Below are 18025 nucleotides of genomic sequence, written 5' to 3' on the forward strand. Positions count from 1 at the left end.
TTGACGAAGGAAAAAGTAAATCGATTCCATGAATAACTTCAACGAAGGCTATTTTTGAAAAATCGGTGTCCCCCGACCTGCCCAGCACACAAAATGCGAGTTCCCACCGGGAAGCGGTGCTCAGCTGCTGGTGGGGGTGGGGGTGTGATTTAGGCATTTTCTTCCTGAGCGTGTCCAGAATTCGGGAATCCCCCGGCCTCTGAAATCGCGTTTCTGAAAACACGTCGGCGTGCGTGCGTGAGTTTCTGGTACAGGAGCCTCCATGGTGACAGGGCCTTTGGGGAAAGAAAGAAAAGAAAAGAAACCTCCTGCTCTGAGAGGGGAAGCAGGTGTTCCAGGCGTTTCTTTGGGAAATCTTGTTGTCCTTCCAAAGGTCGAAAGGAAGCCGGCAGGGAGACGGGAGGGTGCCGGGCCTGGCCCGCAGGCCAGCGTCCGCCTGCGCCGGCTCCGCGCTTCCTCCAGAACGCGCCGTCCCTGCAGGGTTCTGCTGGCCGCCACCCCCGCCTCCTCGCCGCTCGCCGCTCCGCACAGCCCTTCCCCGAACCTGCTGCATGCTCGCCTCTGGGTTGTTCAGAACGTGTTGTGTTCTGCTGGGCCGCTGCCATTGGGAGGGGTCCTTTCCCTTCCAGCAGGGGCGTCCGGTCCTGGAACTGGCTACGTGACTCCCACCCAGGACACCCCACAGGCTGGTCAGGGACCACGACGACCCCAGCCAGGTCCCGCAGCCTGGGTCTCCCCGGGGAAGGCACGACAGTGGGCCTCAGGCGGAAGTGGGCCAGCGTGCGGGGGGGGGGGGCACATTTCAGCAGGACTGAGCACAGCAGCCAAACGGGGCGGGGAGAACACAGGAAAGGGGTGCCCAGGGCACAAGACGGCACCCAAGGACGGTCAGGGTGTCTCAGGCAAGAGTCCCCAACCTCGGAGAACCACCGTCCAGGCAGGGGCATGTGGGGCCAGGAGGAGGAGGAGGGCCCGTGGGCGCAGGGGCACTGGCAGAGTGAGTCTTTGGAATCCCCTTTAGGAACCTCTGTTTCCGGGAGAAACCAGCCTCCAGGAGGCTCTGCATGCACGGCAGCCCCTAGCCCCGGGGCCCTGCCCGCCCTGTGGCTGCTCCGGCCCGCCCGGGCTCGCGTGGGGGCTGAGCACCGCAAGAAGGGCTTTCCTGGGGCCCGGACGGGAGGCCGCTCCCGTGGGTGCCTCGCCCACTCGGCGCCCCCAGTGCCCAGGGAGCTCTGATCGAGCACAAGCCCTCGGCTGGGCAGGGCCCAGATGGGCCCTGTGGATGCACCGCTCCCCCAACCCCAGGCTTTGCGGCGCCGACCCACTCACCAGGCTCTCTGAGGCCACAGGGTGGCTCTGGGGAGCCGGGGCCCCCTGGGCTGCCAGGGGCAGGGATAGGCCTTGTCGGGAGCCCAAGGACCAGCGCCCCCACTCCCCTTTCTAGGCCTGCCCCTGCTGCGGTTAACTCCTTCCTCCCTGGGGTTACTCGGAGGTGGTGCCCCCAGCCCTGGCCCCGGTCTGCAGCTAGGTCTCTGCTTGGGTCCAAGGAGAGCACAGATCCGCGTTTGTGGCGCCAGCCCCACGCCCCTGCTCACGGCCTTTGTCTACAAGGTGGGTCGCCGCGCTTCCCAGGGAGCCGAGGGGGCTCTCCGCCGGCCAGGCCGAGGCCCAACGCGGGCTCAGCCCCAGATCCCCTGCCGCGCCCAGGGCCGGAGGGCTGCGGGGCTCCCCTTGCGATCTTGCAGGGTTTGAGGTTACTCTCGCTCATGGCGGGCGTCTCTGCCGGCCCATGCCAAGGTCCCCGCGAGCGAATGCTGCTGTCATCGCCTCCGTTTTCTCTCTGGGTCCCCACCCCCACCTAGAGGAGTGTGGGAAGGGAGGGGACAGCAGGGCGACAGGAAAGGTCACCTCCTCCTGCCTCGATTTAAGGAAAAGGGAAGCTGGACCCGCACCCAGGTGTCCCTGCCAGCCGCCGCTGCAGGACGTGTTTTTTTTGTGGCACCAACGTGGGCGTGATAAGCCTCCCACGACCGACAGCCTGTCCCTGGGAGGCCCCGTCTGTGCAGACCCCGGGCGGGATGCAGGACCCTTCTCCGCGGGTGACCCCTGAACCCCGCCGGAGGACAAGGGATGGGGTTCCCCACGCAGGCAGACACACACGTCCGGGGTGGCCGGCCAGGTCACACAGAGAGCCCGACCCCAGGGGCAAGGCAGTCCGGGTGGGCACCGCGCCGCGAGGATGGGGGCCACGGCTCCGGTCCAGGTGTTGAGACAGCAACGCAGGCTTCTCTGCGCTGGAGAAAGCACGGCCAGAGCGGTGCCCGCGACCCCGCAGGAGGCCAGCTGGAGCCTCCAGCACGTTTTAGAAGCTTCCAGAAACAGCTTGAGGTTTCCTTGTAAGACAGAATTCCCCCTCTGACGGCCCCGGCGCACACCAACCTGGTGCAGCTTCGGCCCAAATTCGCACAGCCCACAGCCTCCCCCCAGCCCTTTGGATGGTGCCCATTCTCAACGGGCGCTCTTTTCTGGGTCTGTTTTAAAGTTTGGGTGGGCTTTGGGAAGTCTGAGGACCCCTCCCTTAAATTTTTTCTCTCTTCATTCCTTTCTCTTTCCTCCGCTCCCCTTGAACCCTGATATCTCCTCCCCGCCCCAACCCGCCCCAGCAGCCTGGGACCCCAATCCAGGGTCCGGGTTTGCCCAGGGCTGACGTGCTGTGTGCAGCGTTCCCCTCGCAGCCAGGACTTCGGGCCTGGGCGCAGGAAAGAGCGCAGCGTTGGCCCCTGCCTTGGGCTCCTTTAATGCCAAGGCAGGGAAAGACAACAGTGCCCAAGAAACTGGAAAATACTTCTCAGGAGGCGGCCTAATTGGTTTTCCGGGGACGGCTGGGAACGAACCTGGCCAGCCTGGCGGGCCCCGGGCTCTGCCTCCGCCCCCCTGCGCCTCCCGAGACCCAAATAACCAGACAGACCCTGGCTGGCGTTGATGGTGGGGCTCCCGGAGCTGCCGGAACCCCCGCCCCCAGCCCTACTATGCCTGTGAGATCGGGCGTTCCCACAAACCTCAGCGCCCCCATTTTCCTAGGGGTGGCAGACGGCCCAGCTTCGTGTTTTGAGGCCCCAGCAGGGTCCCTGGCAGGTGTGTGCCCAGCCAGGCCATTCGGTGAGAACACCTTCAAATGGGGGCGGGACAAAGGAGAGACAGGAGTCACCCCAAGTGAGAAGCGGCGTCCCCGCCCTGCTGGGAGCTTTCCGAGGACCCCCGAGCCTCGCCAGACGCCTCCAGAGCCTACGCAAACGCAGCACCTCCGCACCCTGCTCCCTGCAGCCCTCTCCCTGCCCCTCCTCCCTGGGAGCAGCGGCAGCAGCTCTTGCATCCTGGAGCCTGCAATGGGTGGCAGAGAGGACAGGACCCGGGTGGGGACGTGGGGGAGAGCTGAGCTGGGCTAGGGGACGCTTCCAAGCCTCGTGGCGGCCTGGTGCCCGCACTGCGGCAGGGGGCTGCTTTTCTGGCCCCTACCCTGCCATTCCCGGCCTGGCAGCGGCCACAGGGCGTCCAGGCCAGGAGCCTGCTCCCCAGCGGGCCTGGCCGTTCGGCACACCCAGCAGCCCGGGCCAGCCGGTTCTGGGCACCGGGCCCCCTGCTGACCCCTCCCCACCCACAGCGGCGCTTTTCTCGTGCCAACACCCCCACACACCCTCACATTGCTCTCCCGGGTGTTTCCAAAGTTTGCCCATTTCCATAAAGAATGCATTTTAAATGAGGGCAGGCACACCTGAGGTCGCCAAGGTGCTGTGGGGGTGGGGGCATCCGCAGCTGGGGGCAAGGCGGTCAGAGTCAACTGGAAGGAGCCCGAGGGAGGAGGGGGAAGCGGAGAGGAAACAGAAGTTCAAGTTGGCCCTCTGACGGCAGCTGGGAAGGAAGTTCAGGAAGGGACAGAGGAAGGAGGGAGGGAGAGAAACACATCCCTCTCCCCCACTGTTTCATTCCTGCTGCTCCTGTTCGATGGGCCCTGCCATCCGGGTAAGCTCGTTTAAAGGAAATTAAGAAAAAGAAAACGAGGCGAAAGGCCTGGTGGCCCCTCCGTCAGGGCAGAGGCTGCGGGAGGGGCGTGTGGGCAGCGGCTCTGGGGCGCGGACTCCGCGGGCGCTTTCGGAGGTTCAGCTGAACCGTCGGCCTTGCTCCGCTTCGCGACCAGGGCGAGGCGGTCGCAACCACGGGCTCCTTTCTTTCTCCCCCGCGCGGCGCCCGAAACCGTGTTGCCGCGCGCGCGCGCGCGCGCCCTCCACCCGCACGTTTCATGAGGACGCGCGTCCCCGGGGACCCTGCTGCCTGCGCGCGCCGCCCTGCCCGCGCCCACGCCCACGCCCACGCGCACATGCACACTCACACCGAGGGCCGGCGGGAGGAGGGAGGGTCCTGCGCGCCGGCGCTGCGTTCAGCACAGGAATCTGCCGGGTCACCAAAGTCAAATGTAAGTGACAACTTCCCGCTCCAGCAGCAAGGCACGCGGGCTACAAAAGTCCCTTTGTATCTCGGCGGCTCATTTAATATGATTTATGCATTTTTGTGCAAGGAATTGTGGGATTTTTCCCCACGGTAAACAATATGGAAATGGTAAAAATAGCCATCGCCCAGCGCGCGTCCGAGGCGCACCGCGGGGGCGGCCCGGCGTGGCGCTGGCGGCGGCCCCTCTGACCCCTGAGCCGAGCGGTGGCAGCGGGGGAAGCGCCACCAAGGACGGGGGACGCGGTCGCGGTCGCGCGGGGTGGGGGCGCCCGCGCCGGAGCCGGAGGACGCGGCTGCTTTAAGGGGGGGAGGGGCGGCGGCGGCGGAGGAGGGGCGGCGGGAGCCGCCTGTCACCCAGCGGCGGCCGGCGCGTCACGTGGGCGCGCGGCGCTGCGGCCATTGGCCCGAGGCACGTGTCCAGGCGACCGGCCCGCGACGTCACTCGAGGGGGCTCTGTTAAAAATAAGAACAAAATCCAGAGTGAAAGTGTCTCCGGTTGCGCGAAGTGGCCTGGAAATTTCCCAGCCGGCGCGGAGGCCTTGGCGGCGAGGGCGCGCAGACAGCGAGCGACGCGGGCGGCCCAGCCCGGCCCGGCCTCCCGCCTCCCACCCATGCGACTCGGGCCGCGGGGCTCGGCGGGGCTCGGCGGGGGCGCGGCCGCACGCCGGTGGGGCGCCCCGGCCCGCAGCGGGGCGGCAGCCGAGCACAGCGCGGGCCCGCGGGTGTCCATGTGCGTGCTGGCGGCGGCGGGCGCGCTGACCGCTCGCGCCCCGCACCCTCGAGGGCCGGCCCGGGCGCGCGGGCGGGGGCGGCCGGGCGGCGGCGGCGGCCCGAGCGGGCCCGGGCGGGCGTGAGCACCGGGGAGCGCGCTGCCTGCATGCGCGCAGCGCCAGCCCCGGGCGGCCGCGGCGGCAGCGCCGGAGCCGGAGGCAGCCGCACTCGGAGGGGAGCGCGGAGCCGGGAGGCGCCCCGGGTCCCCGCCGGACCATTGTGACTGTCCGGCGCCCGCGTGCGCCGCGGAGGCGAGGACTGGACTCTTTTGAATCTCCTGGCATTTTCGAACTCAACTCGTGGATTGCAACGGCCCCGCCGCGAGCGCGGCCGGCGACTCGGAGGACCACAGCCCTGGCCTTGGCCGCTGCGCACGCCCTAGGAAAAGCCTCAGTGGGGTCGGGGCGCGGGCCGGCCGCGGGGGTCTCCGTGTGCGCTGCGGGCGGGCCGAGGGCCGATTGGAGCGGGTCCCCGGAGAACCAATTTGGGATTTGTTGTGAACAGCATGGAGGAGAATGACCCCAAGCCCAGCGAGGCGGCGGCGGCGGCGGCGGCGGCGGAGGGGCCGCGGCAGCCGGAATCCAGCCCCGGCGGCGGCTCTGGCGACGCGGACACTGGCCGCCGGCGGAATCTGATGCTGCCTGCCGTTCTGCAGGCGCCGGGCAACCACCAGCACCCGCACCGCATCACCAACTTCTTCATCGACAACATCCTGCGGCCCGAGTTCGGCCGGAGAAAGGACGCGGGGACGTGCTGTGCCGGCGCGGGAGGAGGAAGAGGTGGCGGCGGCGAAGGCGGCGCGGGCGGCGCGGACGGAGGCGGCGGCGCGGGCGGCGCCGAGCAGCTCCTGGGGTCCGGCCGGGAGCCCCGGCATAGCGCTCCCTGTGCGCCGAGCGCGGGCGGGCCGCTGCCCGGCGGCGGCGGCGGCGGCGGCGGCGGCGACTCTCCGGGCGAAGGAGAAGGCGGCTCCAAGGCGCTCTCGCTGCACAGCGGCGCCAAGAAAAGCGGCGACGCCGGCGGCCCCCTGGACGGGGCGCTCAAGGCCCGCGGCTTGGGCAGCGGCGGCGACCTGTCGTTGAGCTCGGACTCGGACAGCTCGCAGGCCAGCGCCAACCTGGGCGCGCAGCCCATGCTCTGGCCGGCCTGGGTCTACTGCACGCGCTACTCGGATCGGCCTTCCTCAGGTGAGCCGGCGGGGACCCTGCGCCCGGGGCCCGTCGCGGGGAGCCCGCGGGGCTGCCGGGAGGCGCTGGCGCGGGAACTTGCCGGGAGGAAGAAGACACCGAGACACCCCTCCCCAACACACACAAAGACGCTCACACGGCGACATTGTGTGCGGCTGACGCTGGCCCGGGCTGCGGCCAGGCGGCCAGAGAGTTAGGAGCGATTCGCCAGGGGGCACAGGCTTCCTAGATCGGCAGGAACGACAGGACCTGCTCCCTCCCTTGCCTTTCTGGGCCTCTCCGCACAGCCGCTAATCCCCCTCCGCTGGCTGGAGTTTATTTGGTGGGAACGGGGGTGGCAGGAAAGCAGGCCCGGAAGCTCGCTGCTTAGTCCCTTCTCGGGTCTGTCCAACTCAGCCTGGACCCGGGACCCACGCATAGCCCACCCCTGACCTAGACTCTTTTTGTGACCCAGAAACCCCGGCCACGGCCGGGGAAGAAGGCGCGGCTTCTGCTCTCCGCTGGCCGCTGGCCTGGGCAGCCCTGGGCAGCGCGGGCATCATCGGGAGAGGGAAGGGCGAGCAGAGGCGCCCTTTGCGCTCTGCCCAGTTTTATTTGGTTTTATTTGCTGAACTCGTGGCCGGGGAGTGCGGTATCCTCCTCGTACTCTGCTTGGCGGAGGGGGCCGGCAGTCCCCCCCACGGAAGGGACCTTCTCCCCGAGGTCTCCCTGGCCACCCTGGGGTAGGAAAGCAGCAGGTTTTGCAGAGGCGGTGTGCTGAGGCGCGGGGTGTAGTTTTCGTAGGCCGGAGACTTTTAAAAGCTCAGTCCAAGTCCCCATGAAGATCATCACCCGCATTAAATGCGGGTTCGCAGCGGTGACCGGCCATGAGGAACAGGCTCTATTTGTCCGGAGCTGGCCGCGCGGACCCGACCTCCTGCCCCCGACCCTCAGCTGGTTTTCGGGGGGGCCATGGGCCCACACCCCAGCACCGCTGAGGCACTTTGGCGGCCTTCCCGCAAAGGTGTGTGTAGCCATCTCTGGGGAAACCCAAATTTCTCCAGTTAGGTCTGAAATTTGCTCCATTGTTCTCGCTTCCCTCCTTTGTTAATATTTAATTAACATAGAGGCTCACAAAGGGGCGGGCGAGGAGCCACGGCCGGCTTTGTGCGGCCCCAGCCGCGGAGCGCCAGGTCCCTGCGGCCGCAGGAGCCGGGCGCGAGGCCTGGCCGGCCGCCGGCCTTCCCGGGCTGAGTCGTAATCGTAACAATGAGTCCCCCGTAAGATCCCATGTGTGTTCCTTGGCGTTCAAGAAAGAGAGCGAGGTGGAGAGTGTTCCTGCTGCGAAGGTTTGGTTCTGTTTCTGAGACTCCTAAGTGTTTCGTTTCGAAAGAAACCCCAGGAAGAAAGGGAACTAAACGTGCTGCTTTTCGGGAGATTTCCTTCGCGGAAAAGGCGTGTTTTAGCGGGTTGACCCATGTCTGTGGGCGCGCCAGGAGCAGAGGAGTTTGGGGGTCAGGGGCACAATTGGGTGGCAGGGGGAGGGAGTGGAGACCCGGCTCCATCCAGCAGGGACGGGTCGCCCGGCCCCTTTGGGGCCTCCCAGAGCCCCCTCCTGGCCCCTTTCTGCGGACCCCAGAGTGCGGCCCACCGGCCCACCTCCCCGAAGAATCCGCACCCTCAGGACCAAGCCCCACCGGCTGCCGGGAGCCGCACCCTCCGCCTCTGCAGATGGCGGCTGAGTGCAGCCGTGGGTTGCGCGCGAGTGTGGGTTTGTTTCACAATCTAAAAAGCCGGGAGTTTGAACCCAACGGCTCCTGGCGCCCCCTCTCTGGCGCCCACAGCCCCTCTTCGGGGAAACTGCTTGATCCGCTCGGCGGGAAGAAAGTTCTCTGAGCCCACTGCGTCCCGGAGCGCCCCAGGCCTTCCCCGGGCACTGAGCACAGCCCCTGAGCTCTTCCCCCCCCCCCCCCGCACGCCACACCCTCCCGGTCCTGGTCGGGTGCAGCCGTTGTCGGCGGCCGGTGGTCCCCCAGCGCTGCAGGGCCAGACCTGGGGTCCTGGCTGCCCGAGGTCCAGCCTTCTGCAGTCTCCAGCCACAGGCGCCTGGTGGAAGTCGGGATGGGATCTCCCAAAGCTGGTTCACTCACTTCGCAGCTGGAGACCCAGAGGTACAGCCCCGCGGCCTCCCACCCCGGCCCCCCAGCCTTTGCGGCCTCCCACCCTGGCCCCCCAGCCTTTGTGGCCTCCGTGCTCGGCTTGCACACCCTCGTTCTCACGCAACAAAAAGAAGCGCTTCCCTCTGCCCCTTGCTCAGGCCTTTACCGGCCTCGGGAGTCTTAGGAGACGGTCCCAAGCCAACCTCAGGCGCTGGGAGCCGTCCCAGCCACGGGAGGCCTGCGTGGGCTCAGGGTGTGAGTTCTCTGCTCAAGGTCAGCTGGGCGCCCTGCGGCCTGCAGTCCGGGTTGGGGGAGGGACCCTGGCAGGGCCTGGGCCCCGCTGCTCTTTGCGCGGGGACTGGGGAGACTAGGCAGTGGGGGAGCTCGGACTGGCCGGGCTGCTTCCCCGCCCAGAGGAAGACTCTCGTGTTTGTTCCTGTCCTTAAAGGAAACAATGAGCTTGGGCCCACGGGCCAGTGGGGGACGCAGGTCTCTGGGCCCGTCCCTTCCCAGGGCCCCCCGGCCCGTGGCTCCCACAGTTCCCAGCGCCCTGTGGGCGTCCCCTGCAGGGCTCCTGAGGGAGCCGCTTCGAGGCCCCAGGACCCCTCCTGCTACTCCGTCCCCCTCTCCCCGCCGTTCTTCCCCTGCCTCCCCGCCTCCTACCCAGCACCAGTGCCCACGCCGCCCTTTCTCCTGGACAGAGCCTCAGGGCGGGCCGGGAAGTTGCAAGGGCTTGCTTTCCTGCGGGGGTTTCCCTTGCACCTGGAGATCTTTGCCGGAGTTCTGTGCTGTACCCCACCCCCTTCACCGGCCCATACCCTCTCTCAGAGGCCTGGGTTGCGGGGGCAGGGGCGAGCCTGGGCCGCCCGGTCCCCCTAAGTCCAGCCCCAGCTCCAGCCCGGCTTCCCTCCAGGTTGGCCCCATGACCTTGGGCGCCCCTCCGCACGCAGCCGCTCGCCCCGCAAGCAGCACGCAGGCCCGCAGCCCTAACCTTTTTCTCTGTCCTCCATGCCTGCCCAGGCCCCAGGTCCCGCAAACCAAAGAAGAAGAACCCCAACAAAGAGGACAAGCGGCCGCGCACGGCCTTCACGGCGGAGCAGCTGCAGAGGCTCAAGGCCGAGTTCCAGACCAACAGGTACCTGACGGAGCAGCGGCGCCAGAGCCTGGCCCAGGAGCTCAGCCTCAACGAGTCGCAGATCAAGATCTGGTTCCAGAACAAGCGCGCCAAGATCAAGAAGGCGACAGGCAGCAAGAACACGCTCGCCGTGCACCTCATGGCCCAGGGCCTGTACAATCACTCCACCACGGCCAAGGAGGGCAAGTCCGACAGCGAGTAGCCGCCGCCGCCGCCTCCACGCCGCCGCCGCGGGCGTGCCCACCTTGCAATAATCTAAAGTCACAGAAAAAGGGCCAGTGTATAAACAGTATACCAGCATTCCTAGGGAAAAGATCACGTATTAGCTATGGTTCTGCAATATTCTATGTGTATATAATTTACAGGTGGTGTAAAATCCGAAATATCTGACTATAAAATATTTTTGATTTTTTTGTGTTTATGAGATTATGCTAATTTTATGATTTTTTTTATTGCCGAGGGAGCTGCTTAGGGTTTCTTTCTTTCTTTTTTTTTTTTAATCCTCTAAGCTCCATGGTGGGACATGGGACACTTTTTTTTTTAAATTTCAAAAGATAAAAATTAAAACAACTTGCTGAAGTCCAAAGATTTTTATTGCTGCATTTCACACGACTGTGAACCGAACCGAATAAATAGCTCCTACTTGGTCTGTGAGCTCTGCCACTTTGTTCCCGTGGGCCTGGCGCGGTCGGCTGCGGGGTGCTCCCCGGCCCCCGCCTGGGCGGCCCCAGGGCCCTGGCCGGCAGTGGGACTGCCAGGGTCCCCGGAGGAGAGCAGAGAGGGTGGGGGGCCTTGGCCACCGAGGGGGCTGTGCCCTGGTGCCAAGGCCTGCCGGGCTGGGGGCCCGCGGTGGGCCTCCACCTGGCCCCACTTTGCTCCCCCCTCCTCCTGCCTTCCCTCCCTGCCCACCCTCCTCCTCCTCTCCAGGCCTCTGCGTGCTTCCGTCTGCCTCTGTATTTGTATCGCTGTCCCCTGTCCCTCCGCCGGAAACCAGCGCCAGCTCTCTGGCCTCTGGGCCCCAGGGCTGCGGGGCTGAGGAGCCCAGGAGCAGAGGAGCGACCCTCCTCGTTCCAGGCCCGGCTCCGGGCCCCTCCGGCGGCTCCGACAGCCCCCCGCCCCGCCCCCGACGCGGACGGAGGCCCCTCACCTCGAGGCAGGCAGAACCCTCCGGACAGAGTTGGTCTTTTTTTCCTTTTTCTTTCTCTTTCCTTCCTTTTTTTTTTTTAAAGTGGCCACTCCTGGTACAGAGAGCATTTCTCCAAGGTACAACGTGTGTGTGGGTCCATCTGTACGCATGCGTGGACACGGGCGTGCGCCTGTGGTCCCCCAGCGCTGGGACACGGGGCTCCCTTGACTTTTAACAGCTCTCCCACCGCCCCCCCCCACCCCGGGACCAAGGGAAGGAAGCAAGTGTGTAAATAATCATTTCTCAGCCCCTTTTGTCTCTTCTTGTTTTTTAAAATACACATTTTATTTTTGAAGGTGTGGTAACTGTAAATTAAATATATCCAATATATCCCCGCCACGTACGTATATATATATCAACAAGCGCATTATTTCTCTCTATCACGCCACACCGTCTTCTGTCTAGTGTACGGAAAAAAGAATCCCGTCCAAGCAGCCGTCTGCAGCCGGGGCAGCCGGGGGCGCCCACGGCCGGCAGGAGTCTCGGCCGGCTCCCCGAGGACTGAGGGTGACCTCCTCTCTTTGCCTTAAACGCCCTGATGTCACTGCGAGAACTGTCTCACTCTGTACATACTAGAGTCCACCTTTTTAAAAAGGAAGCTATAAAAACACAAAGTGGTCATTGAACATTCTGTGAATACCCATCTATCTGCTGCTTAGGAAACGCAATGCAATGGTTGCCTTTTTAGCAGGAAGCAAAGTCTTTCGGTTTTTCATTTAAGAATTTTGTTTTTTAGTTTATAAAATGTGCATTTTACAGTTCCAGTGTCAAATATTTATAATCTTATGAGAAATGAATGTTTCTATTCCCAACTGTGGTTATCAAAATTGTGAACATTCCCTCTGCATTTTTGTGTGTTGAAAATATTGAAAGTTACATTAAATAAAAAAAACACTTTATTGTAAAATATTGTTTGTCCCAGGTGGAGTGACTAGTTTTCCTCCCTCGTTCCTGAGACCAGGCCCCGCCCGGGCCTCCTCTCACTGCGCAGGCGCTGCCGGCCTTTGCCTCGATCCCACGAGGGCTACACAGGCCCGGGTGATTGCAAAAAAAAAAAAAAAAAAAGGCACTTTGGACATTTTCTATGTGAGCACAGAACAACCAAAGTCACCGAAGGACGCATCTCTTGAGCAGAAGAAACCGTTCAAAAGTATGGGTGCTATTCCACTGAGTAAATATTTAAAATCCTGCAAAAAGCAACAGGTATCCCATCCCCCCTGGCGAGGAACTTGGCTTACGTGGCAGACTCTGGAGGATCTCCTCTTTCACGCTGTGTCGTCGCTCTAACCGCAGGAAGTAAAGGACCAGGACAACATCCCCAGGCCCACGTGGGCAAGGACCGGCTCTGCGTGGGTCCCCGAAGCCGCTGGGCCGGCGCAGATCCACCTCCGCGAGGCCACGCAGGGCGGTCCACGTGTGCCGTGCGCGCCCAGTTGCGCTGTTGCTCAACTTTCTTGGCTGGAAAAAAGAAATGTTTTCTTCTCCCAGTAAAAGAAACTCCGAGACTACGCGGAGGAACGTCGGTTGCCAAAGGGGCCTTGGCAGGCGGCTGGGTTCCACGGCGGCTTCCGCAGCGGGTGCGGGGCTCCTCAGCCTGCGCGGGGCTGCTCCCGGATCTGCGATGACGCCTCTGCGTGGAGGCGGCGGGGCACCAGCTGCGGGGGGGGGGGGGGGGAAGGCGGTGGTCGCCGAAGGGGCGTCGATGCCGCAGCGTCGCCCCTCCCCCCGCCCCGCCCCTTCGTTTTGCATAGTTCTGAGAGTTCCCAGATTAAAAACAAAATCCCACTAGCACACTCCTATGACCCTACCGGACTCTTTTTTAAATAAAAGGACCATATAACAGCATTGAACAATCATTTTGTTTTTAATCTGTCTGCAAATCATAACACGATCGATGGGCAAGACACCGTTGGGTTAGGTAATGAGATCCCCGTCCCCAGAGGCATGCAAGCCAAGATGGGGTCTACAGTGCCATAAGGAGATTTTTCTTTTTTTCTCTTTCCTTCTTGTCTCTGGAAGGGGATTGGACTGAAGGAGACTCCATCCAGCCCCCTGAAGCGCTGAGATTCTGGTTGTGCTCCTATGTTTATTACGTTTTTAAAAATCGACAGTGTGCCATCTAAGCCCTTCGCTCACGCTGCTCGCCAGAGCGGGGAGTGGCCGCTGAGCCTGCGGAGAAGGCAGGCAAGGCTCCTTTCTGAACCCCGCTGCCCGCGCGGGTCCCCCTGGGCCCCTGCGTGCCGGGTACCCGGACTGCGGCAGCAGAGTCGGTGACCCCCGCCCCGACCCACCCCCGCCAGACCGTCGAGCCCGCGGGAGGCCGGCTTCCCAGCCGTTCCCCGGAGGACAGCTCCTTTATGAAGCAGCCCTGGCTCCGCAGAGCTGAACGGCCTCCAGCCCCCGCCCCCCGCGCCTGGCTGCGCCCGCCTTCCTCGCAGGGCCAGCGCGAGCCCGGGCTCCTGCGCGCTGTCGGTTGAGAGGGGTCGTCAGGCTGGAGTCAGAGTCTGAAGATCAACGCAGGCCAGTGTGGACCCGCCATGCGCTCTCTTTGGGGACGCCAGGGGAGGCCGTCCGGGCGACCCCAGTCTGATCGCTGAAAGGGCTCCTTTTTTTGGTTCGTGTTTTCCTCGAGCGCACAGGGCCCATCGATGTGGCTCCCGGCGGCCCGCGGGGCACAGCGATCCTCGGGCACTATGTACACGCAGCCACGCCCGCGGGCTGGGAGGCGGCGTGCGCTCCCTCCCGCTGGGCTACAAGCCTCTCTGGGTCCCGCTGGGTTCCTAGGCGGCCTCCGCGGCCTCTGCCAGCCCGGCGACCCCCAAGCGCCCCCCGGAGGGTCCCGGCTCCTCCGAAAACTGCAGCTTGCCCGCGCGCCGAGAGTGTCGCAGTGCCTGACGACCAAGGACCACGCTGCCGAAGGCCTCTGGGTAGACTGCGTGCCACCCCGCCCGTCCTCAACACCCCCCCCCCCCCCGCACACACGCCGGCAGCCCTCATGCCCCCTTTTCCGCGCTTCTCCGCCAGAGGCCTTCTCCAGGCCTCGGAGCAGAAGCGGCAGCGGGGGCGGGGGGCGTGGAGAGGGGCGGCCGCAGGTGGGAGGGCGCGCGGAGTCCCCGAACCCCGCGGGCCGCAAGCCCGGCCGCCCCTGGCGCTCGCGCCGCGCGGGCCCTGCGCGCACCATTCATGGTTTTTATTAATCTCCAGCCTCCCATGCTCTTTACGCTGCCCGCCCACAGAAAAGAAAAGGCCATTCTTGAAATCGCCTGAAACGTAATAATATTCATTAAAGTGGCTCCTAATTACGAGATGTAATCAAGCGTGGTGCGCCGTGCTCGGCTCTGGCTGGTGAGGCTGACGGTGACGGCGTTATTATTATTGTTGCTGCTCTTGGCCACGTGCTCGGCCGCAGGGCTGAGGTTCCCCTCTGCCGCTTAGGCCGAGCCCCGCAGAGAGATTTGGGGGAGCACCAGGATAGAAGGGGGGGCAAGCGACACCGGAGTCTCGGGGGGAACAGGTGTGACTCATGCCTGTCGCCAACCCAGCCAGGCCGTGCAATGTCTGGGCAACAGCTCTGGGCACAGCGAGGCTATCCGCAGACCCAGGGGACGCCAGGCCCGTTTTCTGGGATGGGGGCACCTTGGGTGCAGAGCCAGGGACCTGTCCCACGGGCCCTACCACCCCCTTTCCGGGCTGCGCACCGCGCTTTGGCGGAGCAGGAACAAAGAGGGGCCGCGATCAGCAGCCTCCCCCTCGGCCCGGAAGGCGTCCCCGAGGAGCGTCCTCCCGCCCCGCGTCCCAGACCCCGGGCGGGAGGAGCAGCCAGGGCTCAGGGGCCGCGCCGCGGCCCGCCCGCAGCGCCGGCTCCTCCGCAGGGGGCGTCCGGGGCGGGGCGCGGCCGTCAGGGCCCGGGAGCGGGGGGACCCTGGGGCAGCCGAGGCGCTCCGTGGGGCGGAGGAGCGTGGGGATCACCCGAGCCCTGCGCGCCTGCAAGGCTCGGGCGGCCGCCGCTCGTCCCCATCTGTCGAGCTGAGAAACTTGGCCGCGCGGTCGCAGCGCGCGGCCCGCGCGGAAGGGCCGCCCAACGCCTTTCAGCGGCGCGTTCGGGGTTCTCTGCTCCCGCCAAGTCCTTTGTCTGCGAGGGGACTGTCAGGCTCTGCCGCCGGGGTTTACCCTCCTCCTCCCCCATCCTCTGCCCCTCCGCCAACTCCCCCTGCTCTGCTCTGTGGATGGGTAATCACAGGCTCCAGCTGCCCAGGCGCCCAGAAGCGGCCGCCCCGTTTCTGCGACTGTCGCCCCTCCCGCCAGCGGGCTGGCCGCTTCCCTCCACCTCGCAGGACCCGGCCCCCCGCCGGTCTCCGGGGGCGGGGGGTAGGGGGGTGGGGGGAGGTGGCGAAGCCACATTGCATCGGAGTTTTCCCTTTGGGCCAAAAGTTTGTCCCCCTGTTTTTTGTTTTTGTTAGGTTTACTCTCTCCATGCCCCTCAGCAAAATGTGCATCCTGCAAGCTGGCGTGTCTTTAAGGCTCAGGCAGCCGGGGAGATGGCAGATCAGCCAGGCTTTGGCACCGCTGGGCCCGCCAAGGCCGCCGTGAGCGTGAGTGCTGGTGAGGTGGCCCAGCAGGCGTCTCTGGCCCCCATGCCTGCTCTGGTGGCACCGATCAGGTTAGGCCTTCCCCTGCCGAAACCACTGGAGGAAAACAGATGAGCTCTCCACCCTGGGCACGGACCACGGCCACCGGGACGGGCCGGAGCCTGCAGAGAAATCCCTGGGCCAGCTGCTCCCTGAGGCCCGCAGGTCCAGCTCAGGCGCCTGGGCTCCAGAACCGCTCAGGGTTCGCGGTTTTCACACAAATACTTACAAAACATCCCTTAGCACCAGAGGAAGTGGAAAACAAGGAGTTCTGTAACCAGGTGTTCAGGTGTTACTCGCCCCGCCCCCTGGAGCTGCATCCTATGTCGTCCCTGGAGTGGGGAGAACGTCTACCTGGGGGGCTCCCGGCCAGGGCCGTGGCGCCGGTGGCCCCAGAGTGGGAGGCAGCTCCCTCCTGGCAAACGGAAGCCGTGCCCAGCGCCGGCTGCGTCTCCTCGGCCCAGTCCCACTGCCGGGGCGGGGAATGCCCGCACCCTCCTCGCTTCTAGGCCGTTGTTTAAGGGAGCGGGCGGGGAAAAAGGAGAAAATCGTGAGTAAATAGGAGAGACACCATCCACAAAGGATGTTGGCCCTACAAAGTGGAACAGGGACAGGCACCGAGGGGCATGGACCTACAAAGTGGAACAGGGACAGGCACCGAGGGGCATGGAGGACGGTACCGCAGGTGCAAACGGAAGGAAGGATCCAGCACTTTCCGGAGCGCGCCGCGCCTTTTTCAAAACACCGCTCCACGTGCGCTTTGTCTGAGGGCTCACACATACGCACCCGTCTTTAAATCGGGACCCCCGGCCCTTTCCTGACCTCAAAACATGTGCGAGGCACCGCGTCTCCGGTTTCTACAGAGATGCAAGAGCTTTATTTTTTGAGGTTTTATTTCTTGCATGTTTAGCAAGCGGAGAAGGGAGGGAGAGAAACATTGATTTGAGAGAGAAACATGAACCGGGTGCCTCTTGATTATGCGCCCCGACCGGGGACTGCACCCGCCACCCAGGCCTGTGCCCTGACCGGGAATCGAACCGGCGGCCTTTCGCTTTGTGGGACGGGGCCCAACCCCCTGAGCCACACCGGTCAGGGCAGAAGCGCAAGAACTTGGCTCACCTCTCCATTCTCGGTTCCCGTGGGCGGCTGCTGCGCAGCCCGAGTCGCGCGGCCACCAGACACCTGGACAGGGACAGCAGGAAACCACGCCCCAGCCCCTGCGGCCGGCACCCCATCACCCTGTGCGGCTCTCTCTCTGAGAGCGAGGGGGCGGCCTAGCGGCGCCCAAGCTTATGTTGTCTAAATAGCGGAGGGTGTAGGTAACGCTTTTAAATTAATTGCCCGTCCTATAGCTAAAAGCATAACAGGCTTTGATTACATGCTAACGAGAATGAAACAGAGCCCTCAATTAATTACGTGGAGATAATTTTATAATTTTATCATTCAATTTAAGGTGCAGTGTGTCGTCAACCTCCCGTTGTAACAGGAGCGATGACTCAAAAATAATGGTTTAAAAATGGTCCTTTAAAAAGACTTAACGGGGCTGTCTCTCCGTTTTCCCCAAAGGGCAAACGTGGCTGTCCTCTCAGGCCACCTATTGTCTCGTTACCTGCGGGGGCTCCCCCTGCCCGAAGTGGGAAGCCCTGGAAAATCTCAGACAAAGGGGCTGTCCAAGGGGCCTGCTTCCCAGGCTGACCCGCGCACAACGCCACAGAGGACCATCTGCATTTCTATTCTGTCCGGCTTGTATGTGGAAGTAACGCCCCGCGTCCCTGGAGCCGCGGAGAATGCCGGGGCCTCTGAGACACTCCAGCGGGGAGTGAGCGGGGCCTGGCGCGCGGGTCAAAACCCCAGCTGCCCCTGCGGGCGATTCATTTCCTCTCCCAACGCGGTGTCCGGGAAGGTGTCCCGGCCGGGCAGCCCGCAGGGCCAGGGGGCCCTCCTCGGAGGGACCTCCGTATCAGCCTCCCTTTCCTCCTCCCTCCCTTCCGTCCCCTCCGCCTCAAGGTCATGGGGAGAGGCTCCGATGGCATCAGAGGCGAGGCACATTAGGAGGTGCCACTCGGAGCCCAACTCGAGGCCTATTCCGCGGACGGGCTGGCCTTTGGGGACAGGTCTGGGGACCCGGGAAGGGCTGGAGGGCCAGAGGAGCAGGTGTGGGCGGGGAGTGACCGTCTGAGTCTTCTGAGGGGATCAGAGGTCAGCCAGACAATTCCCTTCCGGCGCTGAGGGGGCCCTGAACTGACGTGGGGCCCATCCCACGTTGCTGCCACACGGGTGGAAGCCTGGGCCCAAAGAACAGCCACCTGCGAGTCAGAGGATGAACTGACCCAAATCTGCTGGAGTACAAATGGCCCGGCCCCAAACCCAGGGCCGCGGCCCGGCGTTGAAGGAGGGCGCGGGGCAGGGCGCATGGGCGCCAAAGTGGGGCATGCGCTTCCACGCCAGTCAGCACCCAGAGGGCTGGGGCTCCCGGC

General features: G+C 64.4%; 1 protein-coding gene across 1 annotated transcript; it reads left to right on the plus strand.

Moving 5' to 3' along the window:
* The first annotated feature begins 5782 nt into the window (after positions 1-5782).
* On the plus strand, positions 5783-10853 carry EN2 (engrailed homeobox 2). Its single transcript, XM_054574768.1, has 2 exons — positions 5783-6461; positions 9620-10853. Exons 1-2 carry the CDS (start codon positions 5783-5785, stop codon positions 9934-9936), a joined length of 996 nt encoding a protein of 331 aa, XP_054430743.1. The 3' UTR covers positions 9937-10853.
* The last annotated feature ends 7172 nt before the right edge of the window (positions 10854-18025 follow it).

This window comes from Pteronotus mesoamericanus, unplaced genomic scaffold (genome assembly GCF_021234165.1).
Source record: "Pteronotus mesoamericanus isolate MK-2021 breed Mesoamerican mustached bat unplaced genomic scaffold, CSHL_Meso_final contig_265, whole genome shotgun sequence".
Lineage (NCBI taxonomy): Eukaryota > Metazoa > Chordata > Mammalia > Chiroptera > Mormoopidae > Pteronotus > Pteronotus mesoamericanus.

What these genes read in the sequence shown, in the direction of transcription:
- EN2 (XM_054574768.1), top strand. Translation starts at nt 5,783, where the DNA reads ATGGAGGAGAATGACCCCAAGCCCAGCGAGGCGGCGGCGGCGGCGGCG. An exon ending in CTCGGATCGGCCTTCCTCAG is followed by an intron (nt 6,462 to 9,619) that starts GTGAGCCGGCGG and finishes ATGCCTGCCCAG; the next exon opens with GCCCCAGGTCCCGCAAACCA.